This window comes from Eumetopias jubatus, unplaced genomic scaffold (assembly GCF_037043125.1).
Source record: "Eumetopias jubatus isolate StellerSeaLion01/CBP00866 unplaced genomic scaffold, mEumJub1_p1.0 scaffold_4, whole genome shotgun sequence".
Classification (NCBI taxonomy): Eukaryota; Metazoa; Chordata; class Mammalia; order Carnivora; family Otariidae; genus Eumetopias; species Eumetopias jubatus.
The window spans coordinates 15831365-15853934 of record NW_028274810.1 but is presented as its reverse complement, the minus strand read 5'-3'; the positions used below and the strand labels follow the sequence as shown (position 1 = coordinate 15853934).

At 35.8% G+C, this 22570-nt stretch overlaps 1 protein-coding gene across 2 annotated transcripts in view; it reads left to right on the top strand.

The window, feature by feature from the left end:
- STXBP3 (syntaxin binding protein 3) overlaps positions 1–22570 on the top strand; it is a 52554-nt gene that overhangs the window by 25664 nt on the left and 4320 nt on the right. For both annotated transcript variants that reach the window (XM_028102025.2, XM_028102026.2), the window contains 11 exons: positions 1339–1493; positions 4926–5016; positions 7864–7988; positions 10774–10869; positions 11004–11061; positions 15297–15362; positions 16338–16418; positions 18065–18203; positions 18494–18600; positions 19362–19454; positions 21132–21217. In XM_028102025.2, the coding sequence (XP_027957826.1) occupies positions 1339–1493; positions 4926–5016; positions 7864–7988; positions 10774–10869; positions 11004–11061; positions 15297–15362; positions 16338–16418; positions 18065–18203; positions 18494–18600; positions 19362–19454; positions 21132–21217 (1097 nt within the window). The remainder of the gene's footprint in view (positions 1–1338; positions 1494–4925; positions 5017–7863; positions 7989–10773; positions 10870–11003; positions 11062–15296; positions 15363–16337; positions 16419–18064; positions 18204–18493; positions 18601–19361; positions 19455–21131; positions 21218–22570) is intronic.

The window sequence follows — 22570 nt, the reverse complement described above, 5'->3', positions numbered from 1 at the left end:
GAAAAGAGAAATGGTGGAGCCACACAATGGCTCCCCCCACCCACATACACACAATGGCTTTTAAAGCTTTTGTGGAGAGTCACGTCTACTCATATTCCAATGACCATAGCCAAGGCTGACTTCAGTGAGTGGGAAGCCCTTCAGGGAAGGGCAGTATTTTTTGTTGGCTGAGAGAGAGAGCTAGAGAGTGGGGGTGTTGGAGTGGCAGAGGGAGAGAGACAGAATCTGAAGGAGGCTCCATACTCAGTGCAGAGCCCAACTCAGGGCTTGATCTCACAACCCGGAGATCATGACCTGAGCCAAATCGAGTTGGAGTCCTAACCGACTGAGCTACCCAGGTACCCCAGGGCAATGTTTTTGAACAGATAATATTATCTATCGTGGCATGATGGTGTAGTGTACTATGAGAAGTGCTTTTTCGGAAGTTAATACAACAGCCAAGACTCTGAGCAACACAGACATAAGTGGATTAGCTATGGCTAAATTTCAGTCCACGTTCAGCCTGCTGCTGTTGGTTATGTGTTATGTTCAGAAAAATGAATGTACGGTGAAAGGAAACTTTCACAAGGAAGCTTATTCATAATTCAGTAGTTAACCTATAATATTACATACCTCCTTTTACACTCAATACGTTATCCTAGGCTAAGCGGGATTGCTATCATTGTTTTAAAAAAACAAGAAAAACAATAAAAATTAGTTTAATGGAGAATTCCCAACCCCAGTTAGAGAGCTGCTTCCTTTGTACTCTTCAAATAACACAATAATAGTAAGTCTCTAATCCAGTTCTTTGTACATAAGTAAATGATTTCGTTAGTTGAATAAATGTATGATTAGACCAATTACTATGTCTGGCACAATACTGTGTTTTTGGAAAATACGTTTCTATTTTAAGGACATGAAGAATATAAGCTAAAGAATTGAAGAAACATCTCAACTATGGAAAATTTCTAGGTTATTTGACAATCTCTCCCAATTTTGGCTTTGTTGTATTTGTGCTAGGTATTAGATTTTTATTTTAGTTTGACTACCTCAGATTCCTTCATCCATTGCACAGAGAGTGAAAAACAAACAGTACAACCTGTATATGAAACAAGAATTGAAGGAGAGAGGTAGACTAAGCAGGAAGGGAGAGTGAGAAAAGAAGTAAGGATGAAATCAAGAGGACAGAGAGAAAATGAGAGTTGATTAAGGTAAAGACACAGTGGTCTCAGGAAACAGCCTGGTTAGTGCAAGTAATTTCTTTTGATGTCCAAATAATAGCTGCAGTTTTCTTGACTGATTTTTTTTTCGTTGTCACCAAATTGACAGTCCTGACCTTTTTTTTTCGGCCTAACTTAGGTTTATACTCTTGATGTACCAGATGCATTCTATTACTGTTACAGTCCAGACCCTAGTAATGCGAACGGAAAAGATGCCATTATGGAAGAAATGGCTGAGCAGATAGTTACAGTGTGCGCTACCCTGGATGAAAATCCTGGAGTAAGATACAAAAGGTAAGACCCTCCATAGTGTCTGTACATGTTATGCTTTCTATGTGATCTCCAGTGTACAGGTAAATAATGTCTCTGTGCTTGTGTTTATTGGTTTGCTGTTTATTTTCCATGTAAAATTATGCTGTATGTATAGGAGATTTAAAGTTTAAGGTTGAAATTTCAGAGCAACTAATAGCCTCTTACTAAATTTCAGTGCTTAAATTTGGTATGATTTGCAAACACTTTCATGAGTTTAAGGAATGCTTAGAGGAAATATCTTTATTGTCATATAGAGAATACAGTCTTACAATTAATGTTTTGTTAAATTTTCACCAAATTTGAACGGCCATATTATCTGAATAGTGGTTTTAGTGTCAAAGTATGTATGTATGTATTTATTTAAGATTTTATTTATTTATTTGTCGGAGAGGGAGAGCACAAGCAGGGGGAGCGGCAGGCAGAGGGAGAAGCAGGCTCCCCACTGAGCAGGGAGCCTGATGCAGGGCTGTATCCCAGGACCCTGGGATCATGACCTGAGCTGAAGGCAGACACCAGACCCGACTGAGCCACCCAGGTCTCCCTCTAATTCCAGTGGCTATTTTAAATAGATTATTGGGTTTTGTTTTGTTTTTAAGAGATCAAGTTTGACTTTAATTCTATGTACCTTTATTTGCTTTTTAAAAATAAAATTTACTGTAAAGTGCATAAATGATATGTGTATGGCTTGATAAATTATTCCAAAGTGAACATATCCTGCTAACCCCACCAAGGTCAAGAAATAGAACATAGACGGCATCTCAGAGGTTCTGCTCATGACCCCCCTTGATCACCAGCCCCCTCTCCTCCCCAGAGGTCACTGCTGACTTCTAATATATTTTAGTTTTGCTTGATGTTGAACTTGGTAAAAGTGGAATCATGTGATATTTTTTGTTTCTGACTTCTTTGTTCAACATTATGTTCTGAGAGTCATCTGGGTTGTGTGTAACCAGGCAGCTTGGATTTTAATCTCTGCTAATTGCTAGCTGTGTGACCCTTCTGCCCTCAGTTTCCTTATCTATGAAATGGGAATGATAATAATACCCATCTTATAAAGTTGTTGTTAGAACTCTGTAAAGCATTCAGAATGGTGCATAGCACCAGTAAAATGATAGTAGTAAATATACTGTGGTACAACTAATAAGTATTTTTATTTTTTATTCTGTTAGTCACTATGCAGTAAATCATTAGTTTTTGATGTAGTGTACAAATAATAAGTATTATCACTCATTTCTCTTTTAAAAGTTTCTTTAATTTGAACTTTGGCATTGGTCAGGTTATTTGGCTGAACTGTTTAATTTCAAATTCATGTGATACTTTAAGTTGCATTACCCTTAACCACTTAAAAAATCTATTACTTAGAAAAATATAGCAATTCTCCTTAATTCAGATGCTACCTAATAAGCTCTACTCATACATACATCAGGTATTGAAAACTTTGTTTTTCTTATAGGTGATGTACTAATTACATTCTGAACTCAGGGGAACAGAGCTAAGTCGTTTATCTTCTGCTAGAGTTCAGTTGCTGTTCAAGTTTCTGTTCTTGGTGTTAACTCTGTTCAGGATGAGTAAATAATTTAAAAGCTCACCAATGGACCTGTTTTGAGTTACTGCAATAGTTAATGAATAATCCAGGCTTTTAAAATCCTACTTGTAGGGGCGCCTGGGTGGCTCAGTCGTTAAGCGTCTGCCTTCGGCTCAGGTCATGATCCCGGGGTCCTGGGATTGAGCCCCGCGTCGGGCTCCCTGCCTGGTGGGAAGTCTGCTTCTCCCTCTCCCACTCCCCTTGCTTGTGTTGCCTCTCTCGCTGTGTCACTCTGTCAAGTAAATAAATAAAATCTTTAAAAAAATAAAAGTAAAATAAAATCCTACTTGTACTTTCTCAAAGTATTCCTTTATATCTCATGGACTGTTAAATTGTAATTCAAACATAAAATTACTTCCTTTTGAAAATATTTTAAAGCAAAATGTGTAATAAATTATTCTTTATAGTTGCTGCTTTATTTATTTTTAAGGTATTAAACCTAAAGAGTCTTTAACTCTTTGAAGCCCTCACAATGAGACCCTCCATTTTTGAGGTTGGTGGGCTAATTGAGGAGCGTTTTCCAGCATTTTTCTTTCTTTTTTTTTTTTAAGTTTTATTTATTTATTTGAGAGAGAGAATGAGAGAGAGAGAGCACATGAGGGGGGGAGGGTCAGAGGGAGAAGCAGACTCCCTGCTGAGCAGGGAGCCCGATGCAGGCCTCAATCCTGGGACTCCAGGATCATGACCTGAGCCGAAGGCAGTCGCTTAACCAACTGAGCCACCCAGGCGCCCTCCAGCATTTTTCTTGTAGACTCAAAAGTTATACTAATGCCAGTGGTCATGAAGATGTAATTTAGACTATGATTTTATTATTTTAGTAGAGAGGAATATACAAGATTTTATGCAAAAGATTATATTGGAAAGCTGATTAGATGTTAGAGAACACGGGAAATCTCACACTGCTAATGGGAGGGATAATTGGTCAACTAATTTGGAGAGTAATATGCTAATATCTAAAAAAGTAAAAAATGTACTTTATGACTCAGCATTTATACTTTGAGTAGAGAAACGTACATGGAGATTTATTTACAAAGATACTTGTTTCAGTGTTGTTTGAAATAGTATAAAATTGAGAATGACTTAAATGTCTATCCTTAAGGGAATGAATACATAGAATCCAGTATAATTATATGATGGAATACTATATAGAAATAAAATGAATACATTTGATATATATGTGTTAACGTAGGTAGGTCTCAAGCATATATATAACATATACTACTACTAAACATATATAAAGTAGTAAATACATATAACAGCATTGGTAGGAAGAATACACACCAAATTCATGATAGTGGTTGCAACTGGGGGTTGGATAGAGGTAGAAGAGAAGCCTAGGAATTGGGAAGGAAATAAAGGGAACTGCAATTTTATTTATTTTTATTTTTTTTTTTTTTAAAGATTTTATTTATTTGACAGAGAGAGACACAGCGAGAGAGGGAACACAAGCAGGGGGAGTGGGAGAGGGAGAAGCAGGCTTCCCTGCGGAGCAGGGAGGCCGATGGCAGGGCTCTATTCCAGGATCCTGGGATCATGACCTGAGCTGAAGGCAGACGCTTAACGACTGAGCCACCCAGGCGCCCCATGCAATTTTATTTATATTATTTTATTTACATTAAGAAAATCTGAAGCACATATGATAAGATTTACATTGGTAAAATCCAGACAAATTGGTATAACATTATATTTGATATATTATTATCTGAACTTCTCTGTGTTTAGAAACTCTTTTAAATTAATAAATTGTTGCAGGATTTAATTTTAGAATTCAGCTTTATGATATTGTAACATGTTTTGAAAGATAATTGTTTGAACATTTTTTCCACTTTCAGTAAACCTCTAGATAATGCCAGTAAGCTTGCCCAGCTTGTTGAAAAAAAACTCGAAAACTACTACAAGATTGATGAAAAGAGCCTAATAAAGGTAATGTATAAAAGGCAAATAGTGATTATGCACAAAGTCTGTCTTATCTCTTTACAAACCAAAAAAACTATTGTTCATTGTCCAGTACTGATTTGGGAATCATTAACGTAGATGGTAGCTGAAAGCTTAATAGTGTCGTTTTGTGGGGAAGATACGGGTTTTGAAGTAAGCACTGTGTCCAAATCCTGGCTCTGCCATTTAATTCATAGATATGTCAGTTTGGGCAAATTATGTAGCTTCTCTGGGGCGCCTGGGTGGCTCAGTCATTAAGCGGCTGCCTTCAACTCAGGTCATGATCCCAGGGTCCTGGGATCGAGCCCTGCATCGGGCTCCCTGCTCCGGGAAGCCTGCTTCTCCCTCTCCCACTCTGCCTGCTTGTGTCCCTCTCTCGCTATGTCTATGTCAAATAAATAAATAAATAAAATCTTTTAAAAAAAAATTATGTAGCTTCTCTGTGCCTAAATTTTTTTATCTGTAAAATGATAATTAGAATACCTATTTTATAGAGAGAGGGTTAAAGGAGTTATTACTTTTAAAGTTCTTATAATGATGCTTACTACTGAGTAAACAATAAATATAGTTATTCTTGTTATTACTAGCTCTGACTTTGCACAAATTATCTACTTTGAGTTGTATTTTCATCTATAAAATGGATGAGATAAACATATAGCTTGCTTGGTTGGTATGAAGATTAGGTGAATTAACATGTCTGGCACATACAGGAGTTTAATAAATGGCAGCTGTTATTTATCTTACGGAGGTAGTATAAAGTAATCAGAGACTAAGGTTGGGACCTGGAGAATACCAGCATTTAGGCTTGGGTTGGAGAATGAAGAGTCTGAGGAGACTGAAGGAGGTGGGGCCAGGGATCTAGAGAGCCCTGTGAAATGAATGGAAGAAATTGTTGCTAATTTAGAACTAAGAGGAGAAGGCAAGGAAATGACTGATAGTGTTATTTAGTAAGTGGAATGAAAAGAATAATACATAGAATGTAATGGGAGTATAGGCAGGGGCTTAATCTTTTTCTAACTGGAATCTTGGAAGAGGAAGAAGCTCTTTAGCTTAAAGAATAAGTACAACATTATTAAAAGAGGGACTTCATTGCTTAGATAACCAGATTCTTTGGCAGAGGCATAATGAAAAAGGGAAATTCACAAACAACTTCACTGGAGTGGGAGGGTGTAAGCTTAGATGTAATGTTAGTTTAGAACTCTAAAAGTTACTAGTGGTCTGGTGAAAGCTGTTCTGGTTGTAGTTAGGAAAACAGTGGCTCAGTGTGTAGCATAGTCAATAAATGTATGTCGAATGAGGGAAGAGATATATGATCAGTATGTTAGTAAATATCCTTTTGTCCTTCATAATTTCAGTGGAGGAAAAAAAGGCAAAATCCACAAAAATCAAACTTGTCCTTTCCATTTTTCTGCCTGGGAAATTATACAGCCTTCAAATACTTGATACTTTTCTTTCATTTAAGGACATGATGAAGTGTCACCTCCTTTCCGAAGCATTTCCTGACTCTTCAGGTCACATGACTTCCTTCCACATATTGTCATAACCCCAACCCTTGATATAACACTTACATTGTACTATCTTTTTCCTATTTGTATTTTTGAGGACTTATAACTTAGATGTATTGAAAGCTAAGTGCTAGGTACTAAATGTATTATGGTGTTATTACATTACATCTTTACAATTATCTTCTACAGCAGAGGTTGTGGTTATATTTTGTTTTACAAATGAGAATACTGAGATACTAACAAGTTAAAACAGTTTGTCCAAAGTCTTAACAGCAAGATAATGGTCAAGACTGGACTCATACCTGGATCTATGTGATTCCAGAGGCTGTGCTTTTAACCACTGTACCACACTGGCTCAAATGAGTTTAAATGAGTAAATGGTTAATTAAACATTTTTTTAAAGGTCTATCTTAATTTACCTATGTCTCATATATGTAAATAAATAGGAAATGTTTGTTTAATGAGTTGTAGTTACTTATTTTTCTTGCAAGATTTTATTTAAATTCAAGTTAACATATAGTGTAGTATTAGTTTCAGGGGCAGAATTTAGTGATTCATTACTTGCATGGAGTTGTGGTTATTTCTTACTGCTTTAAATAATAATCCAAAGAATTTGTTACTTTCTAAAATGAAGTATGAAAGATACTGATAGTAACAATACTTTTCCCAGCACTGTTATTCACTGTTAAATGATTAGTGCTGTTTGTGAATTAATAACAAGGCTTTCATTTTGATTTGCCATCTTAGTTGGCATCAATATAATCTTTTTAAATAGCATTAACAGTTAAGAAGAGCACAGGTATGGAGTGAAACTGACCTGGGTTGGAATCTCCATCCTGCCACTTACTAGCTATGTGATTTGGGCAAGTTACTGAATTTTCAGCTTTAATGCCCTCATCAAATGGAAATAATAATACCTGCCTCACAGGGTTGCTATAAGAATTAAATTATTTTTTGCTTAGCACATGTGCTTAGAGCCTTAGTAGTAACTACTGTTCATAATTTATATTAGCTTTAGGGTTTATGGAGCTGAATTCCTAAGAAAATGAATTTTAGCGCAAGGCAAATGTTACTTTTTTTAAAATGAATTTTCACAATGTTGTTTTATTGAATATAGCCCCTTAATCTAATTATGAAAGCTTTCGTTTTTGTAGTCTTGTTTTTTTTCCCCTTACTGTGCTACTCTGATTTTTCTATTTTAATAGAACTTCACGTTCTTAAGAATGAGACAGAACTTAGGAAAAGTCTGCTTTTGTTTTCTGAGATATTAACAAGGTGTTCACACAAAGAAATTGAAGTTTCTGAAGATAATTTTATCTTGTTATTCCAGGGTAAAACTCATTCCCAGCTCATAATAATTGATCGTGGCTTTGATCCTGTGTCCACTGTCCTGCATGAACTGACCTTTCAGGCAATGGCATATGATCTACTGCCAATTGAGAATGATACATACAAGCAAGTATAACTTGAAGGGCATATAAGGGGCATATACAAACAGGATATATAGGATATGAGCATTTAATGATTCGTGTAGACACCAGAAATCTAAAGCCCCTGTAACTTTGATATTCAGAAACTTGATCATCCTCTTACCCTATAATCAGAACGTATTAAAAATATCTTGACCTTGTAAGTTAATGGGTAATTTGACTGCTTTGAAGCTGCTTTTGGTATGGTTGCTTCCTTAACTATGTCTGTAACAAAGCTACATTTAAACAGGTGGAATTTGGACTTTTTGCTTATGTTAAGGGTAAATACCAGGCCCACGATTATATTTATTGAAATGGAAACCATATTCAAACTTGTTAGGCTATTAGGCTATAATTATTCTGAATCACACACAAAAAAAAGTATCTGTGTGTATGTCTTGTCAATATAATGTATTTAAGAAGATTAGAAGACTAGAAAACTGAATAGGATAACTATTGAGAATAGGCATAATGTTCTAATTTGGTACCTCTTGACTTAACTCTGATATAAGCATATTTACTTTAAAAGTAATGCCAAATAGAGAGCTAAATGAAAAGTGAAATAACTTTTCTATCAAGGAACCATTTTACTGTATTATTGTGAATCATTATGAGTGTATATAGGTGTACATACATGTATATATTTACATGTGATATCATAATCTCTAAGTCCAAATTGGCATTTTTCATCTATGATTTACTGTTTAAGCATAGTGGTAAAAAGGAAAATTAGTCAGTTTTCTGAAATTTTATGTTTAAATTAATTTAGTAATTTTAATAGATTAAAAGTTCTTTTTTCTACTGTATGTATTATATTTATGTATTTTCTCTTGTATGTTTATTTGCATTCTGGTCAAATCCTGGCTTCTGAATTTTTCTCTGTGTAGTTTATATTAATGTCTGGTGACATAGAGAAATCAGTATTGCTATTTTTTCTAATACAAAAGTAGTTTCAAGCAGTTTATTCAGAATTTTCAGAAGAGATACTATTTCTCTCTCTTGTCCTTTAGGTTTCTAAACCTGTATTGCTCAAGAGATTTAGAAAAGAATTAAACAAAAAAAAAAAGAAAAAGAAAAAAAGAATTAAACTGATGGACACTAAAGGATTTGGTTCCAGACTGTAGACATACATGTCAGACATTTCTAACCTACTATTTAAAGTATTTATCTCTCGGGGCGCCTGGTTGCCTCAGTCGATTAAAACATCCCAACTCTCGATTTCAGCTCAGGTCAGATCAAGCCCCATGTCAGGGTCCGCGCTGGGTGTGGAGCCTGCTTTAAGATTCTCTCCCTCTTTTTGCCCCTCCCTCTCCAAAAATAAATAAATAAATAAAATATTAATCTCCCTTCAAGCCCCTTATTGCAATGGCGCTGTGCTGGGCATGGAGCCTACTTAAAAAAAAAAAAAAATCATCTCCCTAGGTTTGCTGGCAAGGAAAGTAAGGTTTAATTTTTTTAAGAGTAAGGGAGAGACTTCTTAAAAAAAAGCCAGCAATATTCCCTATTATGAATCAGCAAAGTCCAGAGATAAGACTTAAGGTGGAAGCTTGAACTCCCTGTGGTTTGTGCTGCATTACAGTTGTTAATGGAAACACTCCAAAGCAGGAAATTCTGAGTATCCATATTCTGTTTTATATCTTGGTGATCTCTTTAAATGTACTCTTAAAATGGAGTTGTCATCATTTTTTAGTATTGTTAGGCTTGCTGCCTTAATCTTTGTGCATAAATCAAAGGTTAAAGATGTTATGTAAGTACAAAGTGGCATTTTAAATGGCAAATGGGCTGCTCTGTCCTTAGTGTGTTCTGGTTAAGCACAGTCATTCTACCTTTGGCTACCTGCACTTAGACTGCATAGGTAAATGGTTTTATAGGTGGGGCCTGTAATTTTGGGAGTTAGGAAAGTGATTGTACTCATACAGTACAAATCTACATTTATTGTCTGTAGTCTAGAGCTGGGAAAGTTCAAAGCTGTCCTTCCTAATCTTGGCTCAGGAAATTGAGAGTTCCAGGGGTGATTGAATCTTCCTAGCTCCACAGGTGGAAGGAGGCTATCTGCATAAAAAGAGAAGGGAGAAATTACATTTGGGGAGGCAGTCAGGAAGCCCATTTTGAGTAATTTCATGAACCCCTTGAATTGCTTCTTACGTCAGTAGTACTCATGAAAGCAATCACAATTTTTTATGACTACATTAGTTTTCTCATTTCCTTTCCCATTCTTCAAAGGACGTGTGGTTATAGGATTAGGGAAGAATATAGAAACGTGATACATGTTTATGAATTTATTTACTTGGATACATGTTTATGAAAATGTTAACTCTGAAACACCTTCAGTATTTAATAGGTTACGTTGGAGGTGACATTTCTGTTCTTCACTTAATGGGTGTTTGATAGTTGTGCTGATGGTTATGAACACATCAAAATAGTATTTTAAGCAATTAGAAGACATTGTTAGTATAAATTTAATCTTGTTCTTAGAGTTGATTGTAGAATGTTGAATTTTTGTTCCATAAAATAACATTTTGCTGAGCTAAACCCTAACATTTGAAAGCAAAAATGTCTTGGTAGACATAGCACTCTGATTTTTAATGTAAGGATAGCAAGCAATATGCCTTAGTTTTGAGTAGGTATTCATTATCATCCTAAAATACTGGGTTGAATGTGTGTATTGTTTACTTTCTTGAGTTGTGTCTTAAAATTATTGATTGTAAAAATGTTTCTTCTACTTTTGGTGGGGGATAATCCAAAAGATTTATATTTCTGTCTACTTGTAGATACAAAACAGATGGGAAAGAAAAGGAGGCAATCCTTGAAGAAGATGATGACCTCTGGGTCAGAATTCGACATCGGCATATTGCAGTTGTGTTAGAGTATGTGAACCCATTTTAATTTTTATTCCATATTTTTTAGGCACTAAGTACATGAAAGTAAATTTTATAATCTTAGAATATTTCTGTAAAGAGTAACACCTTAGAAACCTAAAGAATTTTCTTAAATTTGACAGGGAAATTCCCAAACTAATGAAGGAAATTTCATCAACGAAGAAAGCAACAGAAGGAAAGGTAAGACTTTTATTTAACACTCAAAATAATGATGGTGGACTTTAAAATGTGTTAAAATTTTTATTTTATCTTTTTAATTTTCCATTTTGGGAAATCTCTAACATACACAAAATTAGAGGAAACGAACTCCCATGTACCCATTATCTAGTCCCAACAATTTTGTCTCTCTTGCTTCATTGAGTTTATTTTTAAAAAGCCATTTAGCCAATTTCATCAGTGCATTTTTGCTAGATTTTTTTTATTTCGAGGTGTAATTTACCTAAGTGCACAAATCTTTTTTTTAATAATTTTTATTGTTATGTTAATCACCATACATCATTAGTTTTTGATGTAGTGTTCCATGATTCATTGTTTGTGCATAACACCCAGTGCTCCACGCAGAATGTGCCCTCTTTAATACCCATCACCAGGCTAACCCATCCCCCCACCCCCCTCCCCTTTAGAACCCTCAGCTTGTTTTTCAGAGTCCATCGTCTCTAATGGTTCATCTCCCCCTCCGACTTACTCCCCTTCATTCTTCCCCTCCTGCTATCTTCTTCTTTTTTTTTTCTTAACATATATTGCATTATTTGTTTCAAAAGTACAGATCCGTGGTTCATCAGTCTTGTACAATTCACAGTGCTCACCATAGCACATACCCTCCCCAATGTCTATCACCCAGCCACCCAATCCCTCCCACCCCCCACCACTCCAGCCACCCTCAGTTTGTTTTCTGAGATTAAGAATTCCTCATATCAGTGAGGTCATATGATACATGTCTTTCTCTGATTGACTTATTTCCTAAGTGCACAAATCTTAAGTGAGTACTGAGTAACTTTTATATATATATTTGGAAGCACCACCTAAATCAAGATAGAAAACATTTCTATCATTCCAGAAGATTACACAATAATATCAACTGTGAATAAAGAAAATTTAGCCTGATCTTTCCAATCTTTCTCCTTTTTAAAATAGTCTTCTTAGTAGTTAATATTTCCTAGCTCTATAATGTAGAATAGAATTGATGATAGAGGATAACCTTGTCTCATTTCCCCAGGACAAACATGTTTGATATTACACCATTGAGTGTTGTGTTAGACTTAGGTTATTTTAGATACATCCTTTTTTTTCTTTCTCTTTTTTTTTTGAGAGAGAGAGAGCACAAGGGTGGGTGGGCCAGGCAGAGGGCGAGGGAGAGAGAGAATCCCAAGTAGGCTCCACACCCAGAGTGGAGCCCAGTGCAGGGCTCCATCACATGACCCTGAGATCGTGATGTGAACCGAAATCAAGAGTTGGGTGCTCAACTGACTGAGCCACCAGGTGCCCCTTGATACATCCTTTATCCGGATTACCCCTTCTATTCTTAATTTGCAAAACAGGCTGTGGTTTTGGTTTTTGTAAACAGAATGGGTGTTCGATTTCATCAAATGCATCTATTGAAATTATTTTTTTCTCCTTTTTTCTGTTAATAAACCAACTATACATTCCTGGAATAAGTTGCACTGGTCTTGATGCATTATCCTTTTCCTATATCACTGAATCTCTTTGCTAATATTTTGCTTAGGATATTTGATTCCAGATTTATGAGAAATAATTCCCTGTAATACTCCTTTTTTTTTTAAGATTTTATTTATTTATTTAGAGAGAGGCATGTGCAAGCAGGGGAAGGGCAGAGGGAGAGGAAGAATCTCAAGCAGACTCTGCACTGAGCTCAAGGAGCCCACCTCGGGGCTTGATCTCACAACCTTGAGATCATGACCTGAGCCAAAATAAAGAGTTGGGTGCTCAACCAACTGAGCCACCCAGGCACCCCAAAATGTATCATTATTATAGTCTACCTTAAAGTAGACTATAATTTTCCATGTCCTGAATAATTCAACCTTATAACAGTTTAGCTGTATTTACCCCCTTCATCTTTTGTGCTATCGTTTTTATATATTTTACTCAACATGTGTTTATAAATTTAAGATGTTATTTTTGGGGGCGCCTGGGTGGCTCAGTTGCTGAATACTTTTTTTTCAAGTTGTTGGCAATTATGAATAAAGCCACTATAAAACATTCAGGTTTTGTGTAAACAGGTGTTTTCATTCACTTGGATAAATAATTTAAGAGTGGGATGCTGGGGGGCACTTGGGTGGCTCAGTCTGTTAAGCGTCTGCCTCCAGCTCGGGTCATAATCACGGGACCCTGGGATCAAGCCCCTTGGTGGGCTCCCTGCTCGGCAAGGAGCCTGCTTCTCTGTCTGCCTCTTCCCTTAGCGTGTGCGCTCTCTCTCTGTCTCTCAAATAAATTGATAAAATCTTTGAAAAAAAAAATGGGATTGCTGGGTTATATAGTAAAATGTATGTTTAACTTTATAAGAAAATTGCATACTGTTGTGGCTGTACCATTTTACAGTCCTGCCAGCAATGTAGAAAAATCACTGTATTTTTAACTTCTTTCTCTTTTTTTGTATTTTTAATTTCTAATATTGCATTTAGTTCTAAGACATTCATTGAATTTTTAAAATAAATTCTAATTTTCTGTTGAAATACTGTATCTTTTCATCCATTTATTCCATCTTTTCCTGTTTTCTTCAACATAAATATGTTATTTTTTAATTTCTTGTCTGTTAACTTCCAACATCTAGATCGATTGTCTTGGGTCAACCTCTTTTTTTTTTTTTTAATGCCAGTGTAGTTAACATACAGTGTTGTATTAGTTTCAGGTATAAAATATAGTGACTCGACAGTTCCATACATTACTCAGTGTTCGTCATGATAAGTACATTCTTAATCCCCATCACCTATTTCACCCATCCCCCCCCCCCACCTACCCTTTGTAACCATCAGTTTGTTCTCTATAGTTAAGAGTCTGCTTTTTGGTTCATATCTTTTATTCTTTGTTCATTTGTTTTGTTTCTTAGATTCCACGTGAGTGAAATCCATATGGTATTTGTCTTTTTCTGACTGACTTATTTTACCAGCATTAGACTCTCTAGATCCATCCATGTTGTTGCAAATGGCAAGATGTCATTCTTTTTTATGTCTGAATAATATTCCATTGTGTATATATACCACATCTTCTTTGTCTTGGGTCTGCGTTTATTGACTATTTTATAACTTTGGTATTGACCACTTTTTTCTGTCTTACATGACCGGTAATATTTTAGTGTATGTTAGACATCGCAGATAACATATTGCAGAGGCACTAGATGATGTTCTCTCTGCAAAGAGTATTGATTTCTGTTCTGGCAGGCATTTAATTTGCTGATAAATAACCTTAATTCTGTTGAGACTTCATGCCAGGTGCTGTTATGGTGAGTGTATTTCCTTTTGCACTAGTTCAAAGACAGTCCTAGTACTGAATGTCCAGGATGTTCACTTGGCACTCTCTTCTTTGGATCAAAGAATACCAGTATTTTCTTAGCATTAAGACCCCTCTGAAATCTCTGTCTAGCATTTAGCCACCCAGCAGTTGTTCCGTGCTAGTCCTTTAAGAGTTTTGCCCTTTACACACGCAGCCAGGGATCCAAAGGCAATACCTCTTTGAGTTATATCTTTGAATTATGTTGCGACTGACTGGCTCTTTCTCTCTAGCACCTTGCCCCCTAGACCCGGGACCTCACCAGCCCCAAACTCTGATCTCTTTTCCCTCTGCCCGGAGAGACTAGTGCTTTTTATTTGAATTTTATTTCCTTTCACTGTGTTTTGGAAAGTGTCCCAGGGAAAAGCCAGGGTGAGTGCCAGGATCACCTGTGCTTTCTTTTGCTCAAGTATCTTAGCTGTGAGCTCTTTTTCTTATCCATTGCCTGAGAACTGTTGTCTTATTTATTTTGTCCAATTCTATTTTTGTTTATGGGGGGAGAATAATTTTGATATCAGCTACTTTATTGTGACTGAAACTGAAAGTCTCTTGAATTTATTTTTTTTTAATTTGCCAAATATTTAGAAAATTAGCAGTAAAACTACAGGATTTAAAAAATTGTTATATAGAGGCGTGCCTGGGTGACACAGTCAGTTAAGCGTCTGATTCTTGGTTTTAGCTCAGGTCGTGATCTCAGGGTCGTGAGATTGAGCCCTACTTTGGGCTCCACACTCAGCATGGAATCTGCTTAAGACTCTCCCTCTGCCCCCCACTCTGGGCATGCACTCGCATGTGCTCTCTCTCTCAAATAAATAAAATAAATCTTTAAAAAAATAAGAAACTACAGAAATTGTTATATAGAATACCTGAATTAGAAGTTTGCTTTAAAAATGTTTGACTTTTTTTTCTAGACATCGCTTAGTGCTCTCGCCCAGTTAATGAAAAAGATGCCTCATTTCCGTAAACAAATTACTAAGGTAAGCAGTATTGTATATGAGATACTTTATCATTTTTAGTTTATTAGTCCTTCCAGTTCTATAGTCAGGTTTAGTAGTGGGTGTCTTGGAGTACTTGGTGTTAGTTATCCTCTAAAATTTTACTCTAGGTCTGAGAAATATTCCAAATATCTAAGCTTCTCAATAGTGTTCTCTGTATGTAATCTAGATTCATTCAAATCCAGTGTCAGCTTTTTATATCTTTGTCTTCAATAGCCAGAGAATTTTGTATTTATCAACTTAATAAGAAAATTCAACACTGTATTAATAGCAGTTGTTATTCTACTTCGTTCTTTAATAGTTACATATTAGTAGTTAAGAGCAGTTAAGCCGTGTTGGCAGGTAAACTGTTCTTTTTGCTGTATCAATCTTTCCTGTGAGTCATTATCTAAATAATCTTAACTCATTTTTTATCCTACAGCACCCTAATCAAGAACTAATAATAGGGGTGCCTGGGTGGCTCAATCGTTAAGTCTCTGCCTTCAGCTCAGGTCATGATCCCAGGGTCCTGGGATCGAGCCCCACATCAGGCTCCCTGCTCCACAGGAAGCCTGCTTCTACCTCCCCCACTCCCCTTGCTTGTGTTCCCTCCCTCGCTTTGTCTTTCTCTGTCAAATATAAATAAAACCTTAAAAAAAAAAAACCAATAATATAAATCCAAAAACTTTTTTCTGCTGGACTTTCAGGCCTTGGCTTTTTATTTTTCTAACCTTCTTTTTCAGTATTCTTAAACATATATTCAGCCCTTCTGTTTTTTGCTGTCTGTTGATTATTCCCTATGGACCATGTTAATTCTCACTTTTTCCTTTTTCTTGAGCTATTTTCCTTGCTTTACATGGTACCTCCTTTCCGCCTCAGCTCATAATTTCCTTCAGGCCTATCTCACAAGTTTAATACTATCAGTTGCGCAAAAAGAAATTAAAATGATTTAAGCGATTGATTTCTTTTGTTTTTCAGCAAGTTGTTCATCTTAACTTAGCAGAAGATTGCATGAATAAATTCAAGCCTAATATAGAAAAGCTCTGCAAAAGTGAACAGGTATGTGCAGAGTAAGAAGTACTATGTCATCATAAATTTTCGGATTGAACTTTGTAAGGTGCACTAAATCGCGGAATCTCTCTTAGAAGGGGGCCTAACTGGCAGTATTTAAATATATAACTCCCAGAGCACCTGGGTGGCTCAGTCAGTTAAGCATCCGACTTTTGATCTTAGCTCAGGTCTTGATCTCTGCAGGGTCGAGTTCAAGCCCCATGTTGGGCTCCACACTGAGCATGGAGCTTACCTAAGAAATAAAAAATAAATACATCACTTCCCACCAACATTATCAGATAGCTATAAGTATCATAGTAAGCAGTCCCTCCTAATATGTGATTGTACATATTTGGTTAAATGTGATAATTTTAGTGTTTGGAACATTATTTCAGAGTAGCTCTATTGTCAGGCCTTTCTGAGTAGGTGCAACATTTAATGCAGCATCCTGCAGCATACTGCACTGGCACATTTAACTTGTTTTAGAGCCTCCCCCGCATAATGTCATAAATGTTTAGACCCGTGTTAAGAGAAATAGAATGCAAGCCCTATGTAGTTTTATTTATTTATTTATTTGAGACAGAGAGCAAGAGAGTTTGAGCAGGGGAAGGGCAGAGGGAGAGGGAGAGAGAATCTTAAGCTATAGAGTCTCAATCCCATGACTTTGAGCCCATGACCTGAGCCAAAATCAAGAGTCTAAAGCTTAACCATCTGAGCCACCTAGGCACCCCAAGCCATATGTAATTTTAAATATTACAGTAGAGCTGACTCTTGAACAAGGATTGGGGTGCTGACCCCCCCACAGTAAAAGATCCATGTATAACTTTTGACTCCCCCAAAATTTGACTCCCCCACACTAATAACCTTCTGTTGACCAGAAGCCTTACTGATAACATAAACAGTTGATTAACAGATTTTGTATGTTATATGTATTATACTATATTCTTACAGTAATGTAAGCTAGAGGAAATGTTTCTAAAAAAAATCATAAGAGAAAATACATTTAAAGTACTGTGCTGTATTTGTAGAAAAAAAATCATGTATAAGTGGATCCACAAACCTGTGCTACTCAAGGGTCAATTATAGTCATATAAAAAGGTAAAAAGAAACAAAGGTAGTTAATTTTAATAATATACCTGACTTAACCTAATGCTTTCGAAATCTTAGCATTTCAACATGTAATTAATATAAAAATTATTGGTGAAATAATTTACATTCCTTTTTACACACCAAGTCTTCAAGAAATCTGGTGTTTTCACTTATAAGCACATCTTAATTCAGGCTAGCGACATTTCAAGTGCTCATTAGCCACATGTAGCTCAAGGCTACCATATTAGCATAGGTTTAGATTAATGATTTTCTCTCTGAATTATTTTTTGACTTTATATTTGTACAATCAGTAGTTTACAAGTGATGCCTACATTTGAAGTATCATCAGTGTTACATTAAAATTTGGCAAGATTTAAGGTATTTTTTTAAAGATTTTATTTTTAAGTAATCTCTACACCCAATGTGGGGCTTGAACTTACGACCCTGAGATCAAGAGTCACATGCTCTACTGACTGAGCCAGCCAGACGCCCCTGGATTTAAGATACCTTTAACTGAAAAGTGAATTTGGATTATAGGCCACTGACTCTATTTAATTGTCATTAAGGACCTGGCACTTGGAACTGATGCAGAAGGACAGAAGGTGAAAGATTCTATGCGAGTACTTCTTCCAGTTCTACTCAACAAAAATCATGATAATTATGATAAAATAAGAGCGATTCTACTTTACATCTTCAGTATTAATGGTAATAGAGACTTTATTTTCATCAATATATTAAAATAGCTCTAAAATCACTGTACAATAAGTAATTTACTATTGATCATAAGAGAGTCTTAGAAAATTCAAAGGTAGTAGCTGACGTTGGGTAAGAATGTAAGGAATGTGAGGAAAAACAGGACATTGGGAGAAGACCCGAAGGGTATATAATTAAACGTTTGCTTTTTCTTTAATAAGCTTCATTCATGGGTACAACCTGAAACCTAGACATGATTGTGGTAGCAATTGTGTGACTGTGCGCTCGTATTTTTATCTAAGGAACTACAGAAGAAAATTTGGACAGGTTGATCCAGAATGTAAAGATAGAAAATGAGAGCGACATGATCCGTAACTGGAGTTACCTTGGTGTTCCCATTGTGCCCCCAGTAAGAAATCTTACATTCAGTATATATTTGTATCTGTACATATGTGGTTGTTTGCATTAAATATGTTTTCTTATATGGGAATCCACATAGTCTTAATTTCACTGTATAGCTTTGGTAAGTAAAAAATTTTTAATTTTGTTTTCTTTTCCATATATGAGTAATTTGGACAAATACATTTTTCTAGTGAATTTATATCTTATGTCTTCTGTTGTAATTTGCTCTTTATGCTTTTCTCTATGATTCCCTTTATAGCAAATTTTGAAAGAACTCTGTTTAGAATCTCTCTCTTTCCCTTCAAGTTTTATAGCACTTTTGAGTAAATATATTTTCTAATACTGTTACACATTTTATCATTTGCACACAAAATATAGTGAATTTATGTGACCCCATCTAGTCAGATTTTTTGAGTAAGCATTTCCACTCTTAGTTTTTTGTTTTTTGGGTTTTTTTTAAGATTTTATTTATTTATTTGAGATAGAGAGGAAGCATGAGCGAGGGGACAGGGGAAGAGGGAGAAGCAGACTCCCCACTGAGCAGGGAGCCCAACATGGGGCTTGATCCTAGGACCCTGAGATCATGACCTGAGCCAAAGGTAGATGCTTAACTGACTGAGCCACCCAGGTGCCCCCTCCACTCTTAGTTTTAAGTCAAATACAACATAGTATTTGCTGTAATTTAAATATCTTTTAAAGAAAATGTAATAAGAGAATATTACTAAATAAAATTACAGGTTTTACATTTTTTCCCTCTATTTGTATTAGTCTCAACAAAGCAAACCATTAAGAAAGGATAGGTCTACAGAAGAAACTTTTCAACTCTCTCGATGGACACCTTTTATCAAAGATATTTTGGAGGTAAAGTTCATTAAATTTTACTTATACCCTGAGTGCCTTTCTGTAGAGTATTCTTTACTTTCTCTATGTTTATCTGTCAGTCTGAGCATATCTATTGGTCAGGAATGTATGCAGTACTGGGAGGGTTCACAAAAGAAGGCTGTATCTGGGGTCAAGGGCAGAAAGGAAATTTGAAGATTCTTTCCGTGAAGATCTCAAATAAACTTACACACTGACTGCCTCAAAATAAATAAAAGTAAGCATACATAACTGCCTTATGGGGAAAAAAACTTGTTTTAAGTAACTATATGTAGCAGAAGTATAATTTATTTGAATGAAAGTTCAACAAAATAACATTTGCATATGACACTGTTAGAAAGTGTTGGACTCCAGTATTCTTGGAAAAGTATTTGTGTTATTAAATTGTAAATTGTAAACTATAGTTTGCTATTCTGTCCAACAGATGGTTTATGCCTTTAGTACTGTTTGCTTTTAGAAATTAATATTCAATTATGGGAAATTAGAAAATGAACTAGTAAAAATTGTATTATGAGCAATAAAATCATGACATTGGTTCTTCAATTATAATAATATAGTTTCATTTATTCCAGTTTTCCTTTGACTTAAACTCATTTCTGCTTTGCTTTGGGAACTAAATGTGTGCAATTTATGACTATGATTTTCCTGTTTTGCTTGGCTAATTTTATGTCATTCATACATTCTTAATCATAGATGAAAAGTTTAGAGAGTCTAGACTTTGTTTTCAACAACATAAGATTTTTTTCCCTACCCATAACAAGGATGTAGCTAAGTAGTCTTTCTTGGATAGTACTTTTAAAATAAGAATTGACTTCCTGAACCCTGTAACAAGGATTTGCATATTAATTTTAAAAAAAGAAAATCCAGTTTTGGCCCAATGGCATTCCACAGCCTTCAGGATTTCTCCTGAAACTTGATTTCTTTGCTTCTTACAGTTTTAATGAAATATTCTTGGACTACTACTACTAAGTACCTTGTGCTCATTCCTTATGCCCACTTACTAATAATACCTTTTATACTACTGTGCTGTAAAGCAGTTGTCTCCAAACTGTTTTAATCATGCATATGTAACCATAAAAATTGTGAACATGAGCTTGTAGTATATGATTATTTACAAACTATGTATTACTATACTGGTGAAGCATAATCTTTATATATAGCACATCCTATACACATAAGTATATCATAAAATGTAACCCTAAAATAGAAAATTTTTTTAAACAAAAAGGAAAATTTCTCTCATCCCATTGGATTGTTTTGATTACCCTTAGGTCAGGGATGCACATCCTATTTTAGAGCCACTGCAATGAAGGGCAAGGCCTGAACTCTCCAGTAGCCTAAGAGCTATGTCAGGACTAGGATGGGTATTTAGAAACCCCGAGCACTCTAGAGATTAAGGTCTCTGCAGTCCTCACACCAGTATGGAGACCCTCCAAATGAAGAAATGTAGACATTCAGTAAATATTGGTTTCATAAGAAAGTAAAGGATTGCATTAATTTTTGAAGGAAGTGAAGTTTTATAAGTTAGAGAGGGCTAACCTTATTTTATTAAATATTTACATATCTTAGGCTCCTTAATTGTAAACACAGGTCATACACAAATTTTAAAAATCCTAGAATGAACATTTTTTTAATGGTGTGAATTCTTTTCTTCCCTAGGATGCCATTGATAATAGATTAGATTCAAAAGAATGGCCATATTGTTCCCAGTGTCCAGCAGTATGGAATGGCTCAGGAGCTGTAAGGTAAAACCTATCAGTGAAAGCCAGTGAAATTGTCAGTATGATACTGCAGACTAATAATTGAAATGGTACAGAAGGAACTCTTATATTGGCAACTCTCCTGGAGGCATAGTCACTTAAAAGGCAGTGTTCTTTAGCTGCAACCTATTTTAAATGAGTCCAAGTAAGCAGTATGAAAATGTACTTTATTATAAAAAAATGAGTGCCCTACCTTATGCAGGGGTGTCAACTCCCAGTCCCTCCCTACTTTGCACAATACCAAGGCTTCATTAAACGGGTAAACACCCAAGTCTCTCTTTTTTTTTTTTTTAAAGATTTTATTTATTTATTTGAGAGAGAGAGAAACAGCATGAGAGGGGAGAGGGTCAGAGGGAGAAGCAGGCTCCCCACTGAGCAGGGAGCCCGATGTGGGACTCGATCCCAGGACCCTGGGATCATGACCTGAGCCGAAGGCAGTCGCTTAACCAACTGAGCCACCCAGGCGCCCAACACCCAAGTCTCTTGTTCGCTAAGATTAGACTAACACTCCACAAGGCAGACCAAGCCTCAACTCAGTTTACCACTCTAGTTTTTAGCTTCCTCTTTATTGCTAGCCTTTGGAGATTTCTCTTATTTGTTTACTTTCAGCTGTGCTTTTAAAAAGAAGTTCACTCTTAAAAATGAAACAAGATGAAACCAGAGAGGGAGACAAACCGTAAGAGACTCTTAAGCATAGGAAACAAACGGAGGGTTGCTGGAGGGGAAGGGGGTGGACGGATGGGGTAATTGGATGATGGACGTTGGGGAGGGTATGTGTTGTAATGAGCACTGGGTATTATGTAAGGCTGATGAATCACAAACAAATAATACATTGTATGTTAATTGAATTTAAAAAATTTTTTTAAATAAAGAGTGAAAAAAGTTCACTCTTATTTTAACCAAAGCTTCTAGATGCTTTCTAGAGTGAGATTTTCAGAATCTAGGGCTTTAATTATTATTTTTATATCTATCAGAATGTAAAAAACACTAGCATAACGTCTTATACATGTATGTGAAACAAATTAAATATAATCCCATTTTCCTAAAATTGCTATTCAGAAATTTAAAAATCGTTAAAGTCACATAATTGTTTGAGCAGTATTATCTCCTTTTTTTTGTTGTTCTCTATTTCTCTTTCTTTTGAAAAAAATTTTTTTAAGATTTATTTGTTTTAGAGAAAGAGTGTGCGTGTGCAAGAGTGGGGGTAGGGGCCGAGGGAAAGAATCTCAAGCAGACTCCCCACTGAGCACAGAGCTGACACAGGGCTTGATCTCATAACCCTGAGATCATGACCTGAGCCGAAATCGAGTTGGATACTCAACCAGCTGAGCCACCTAG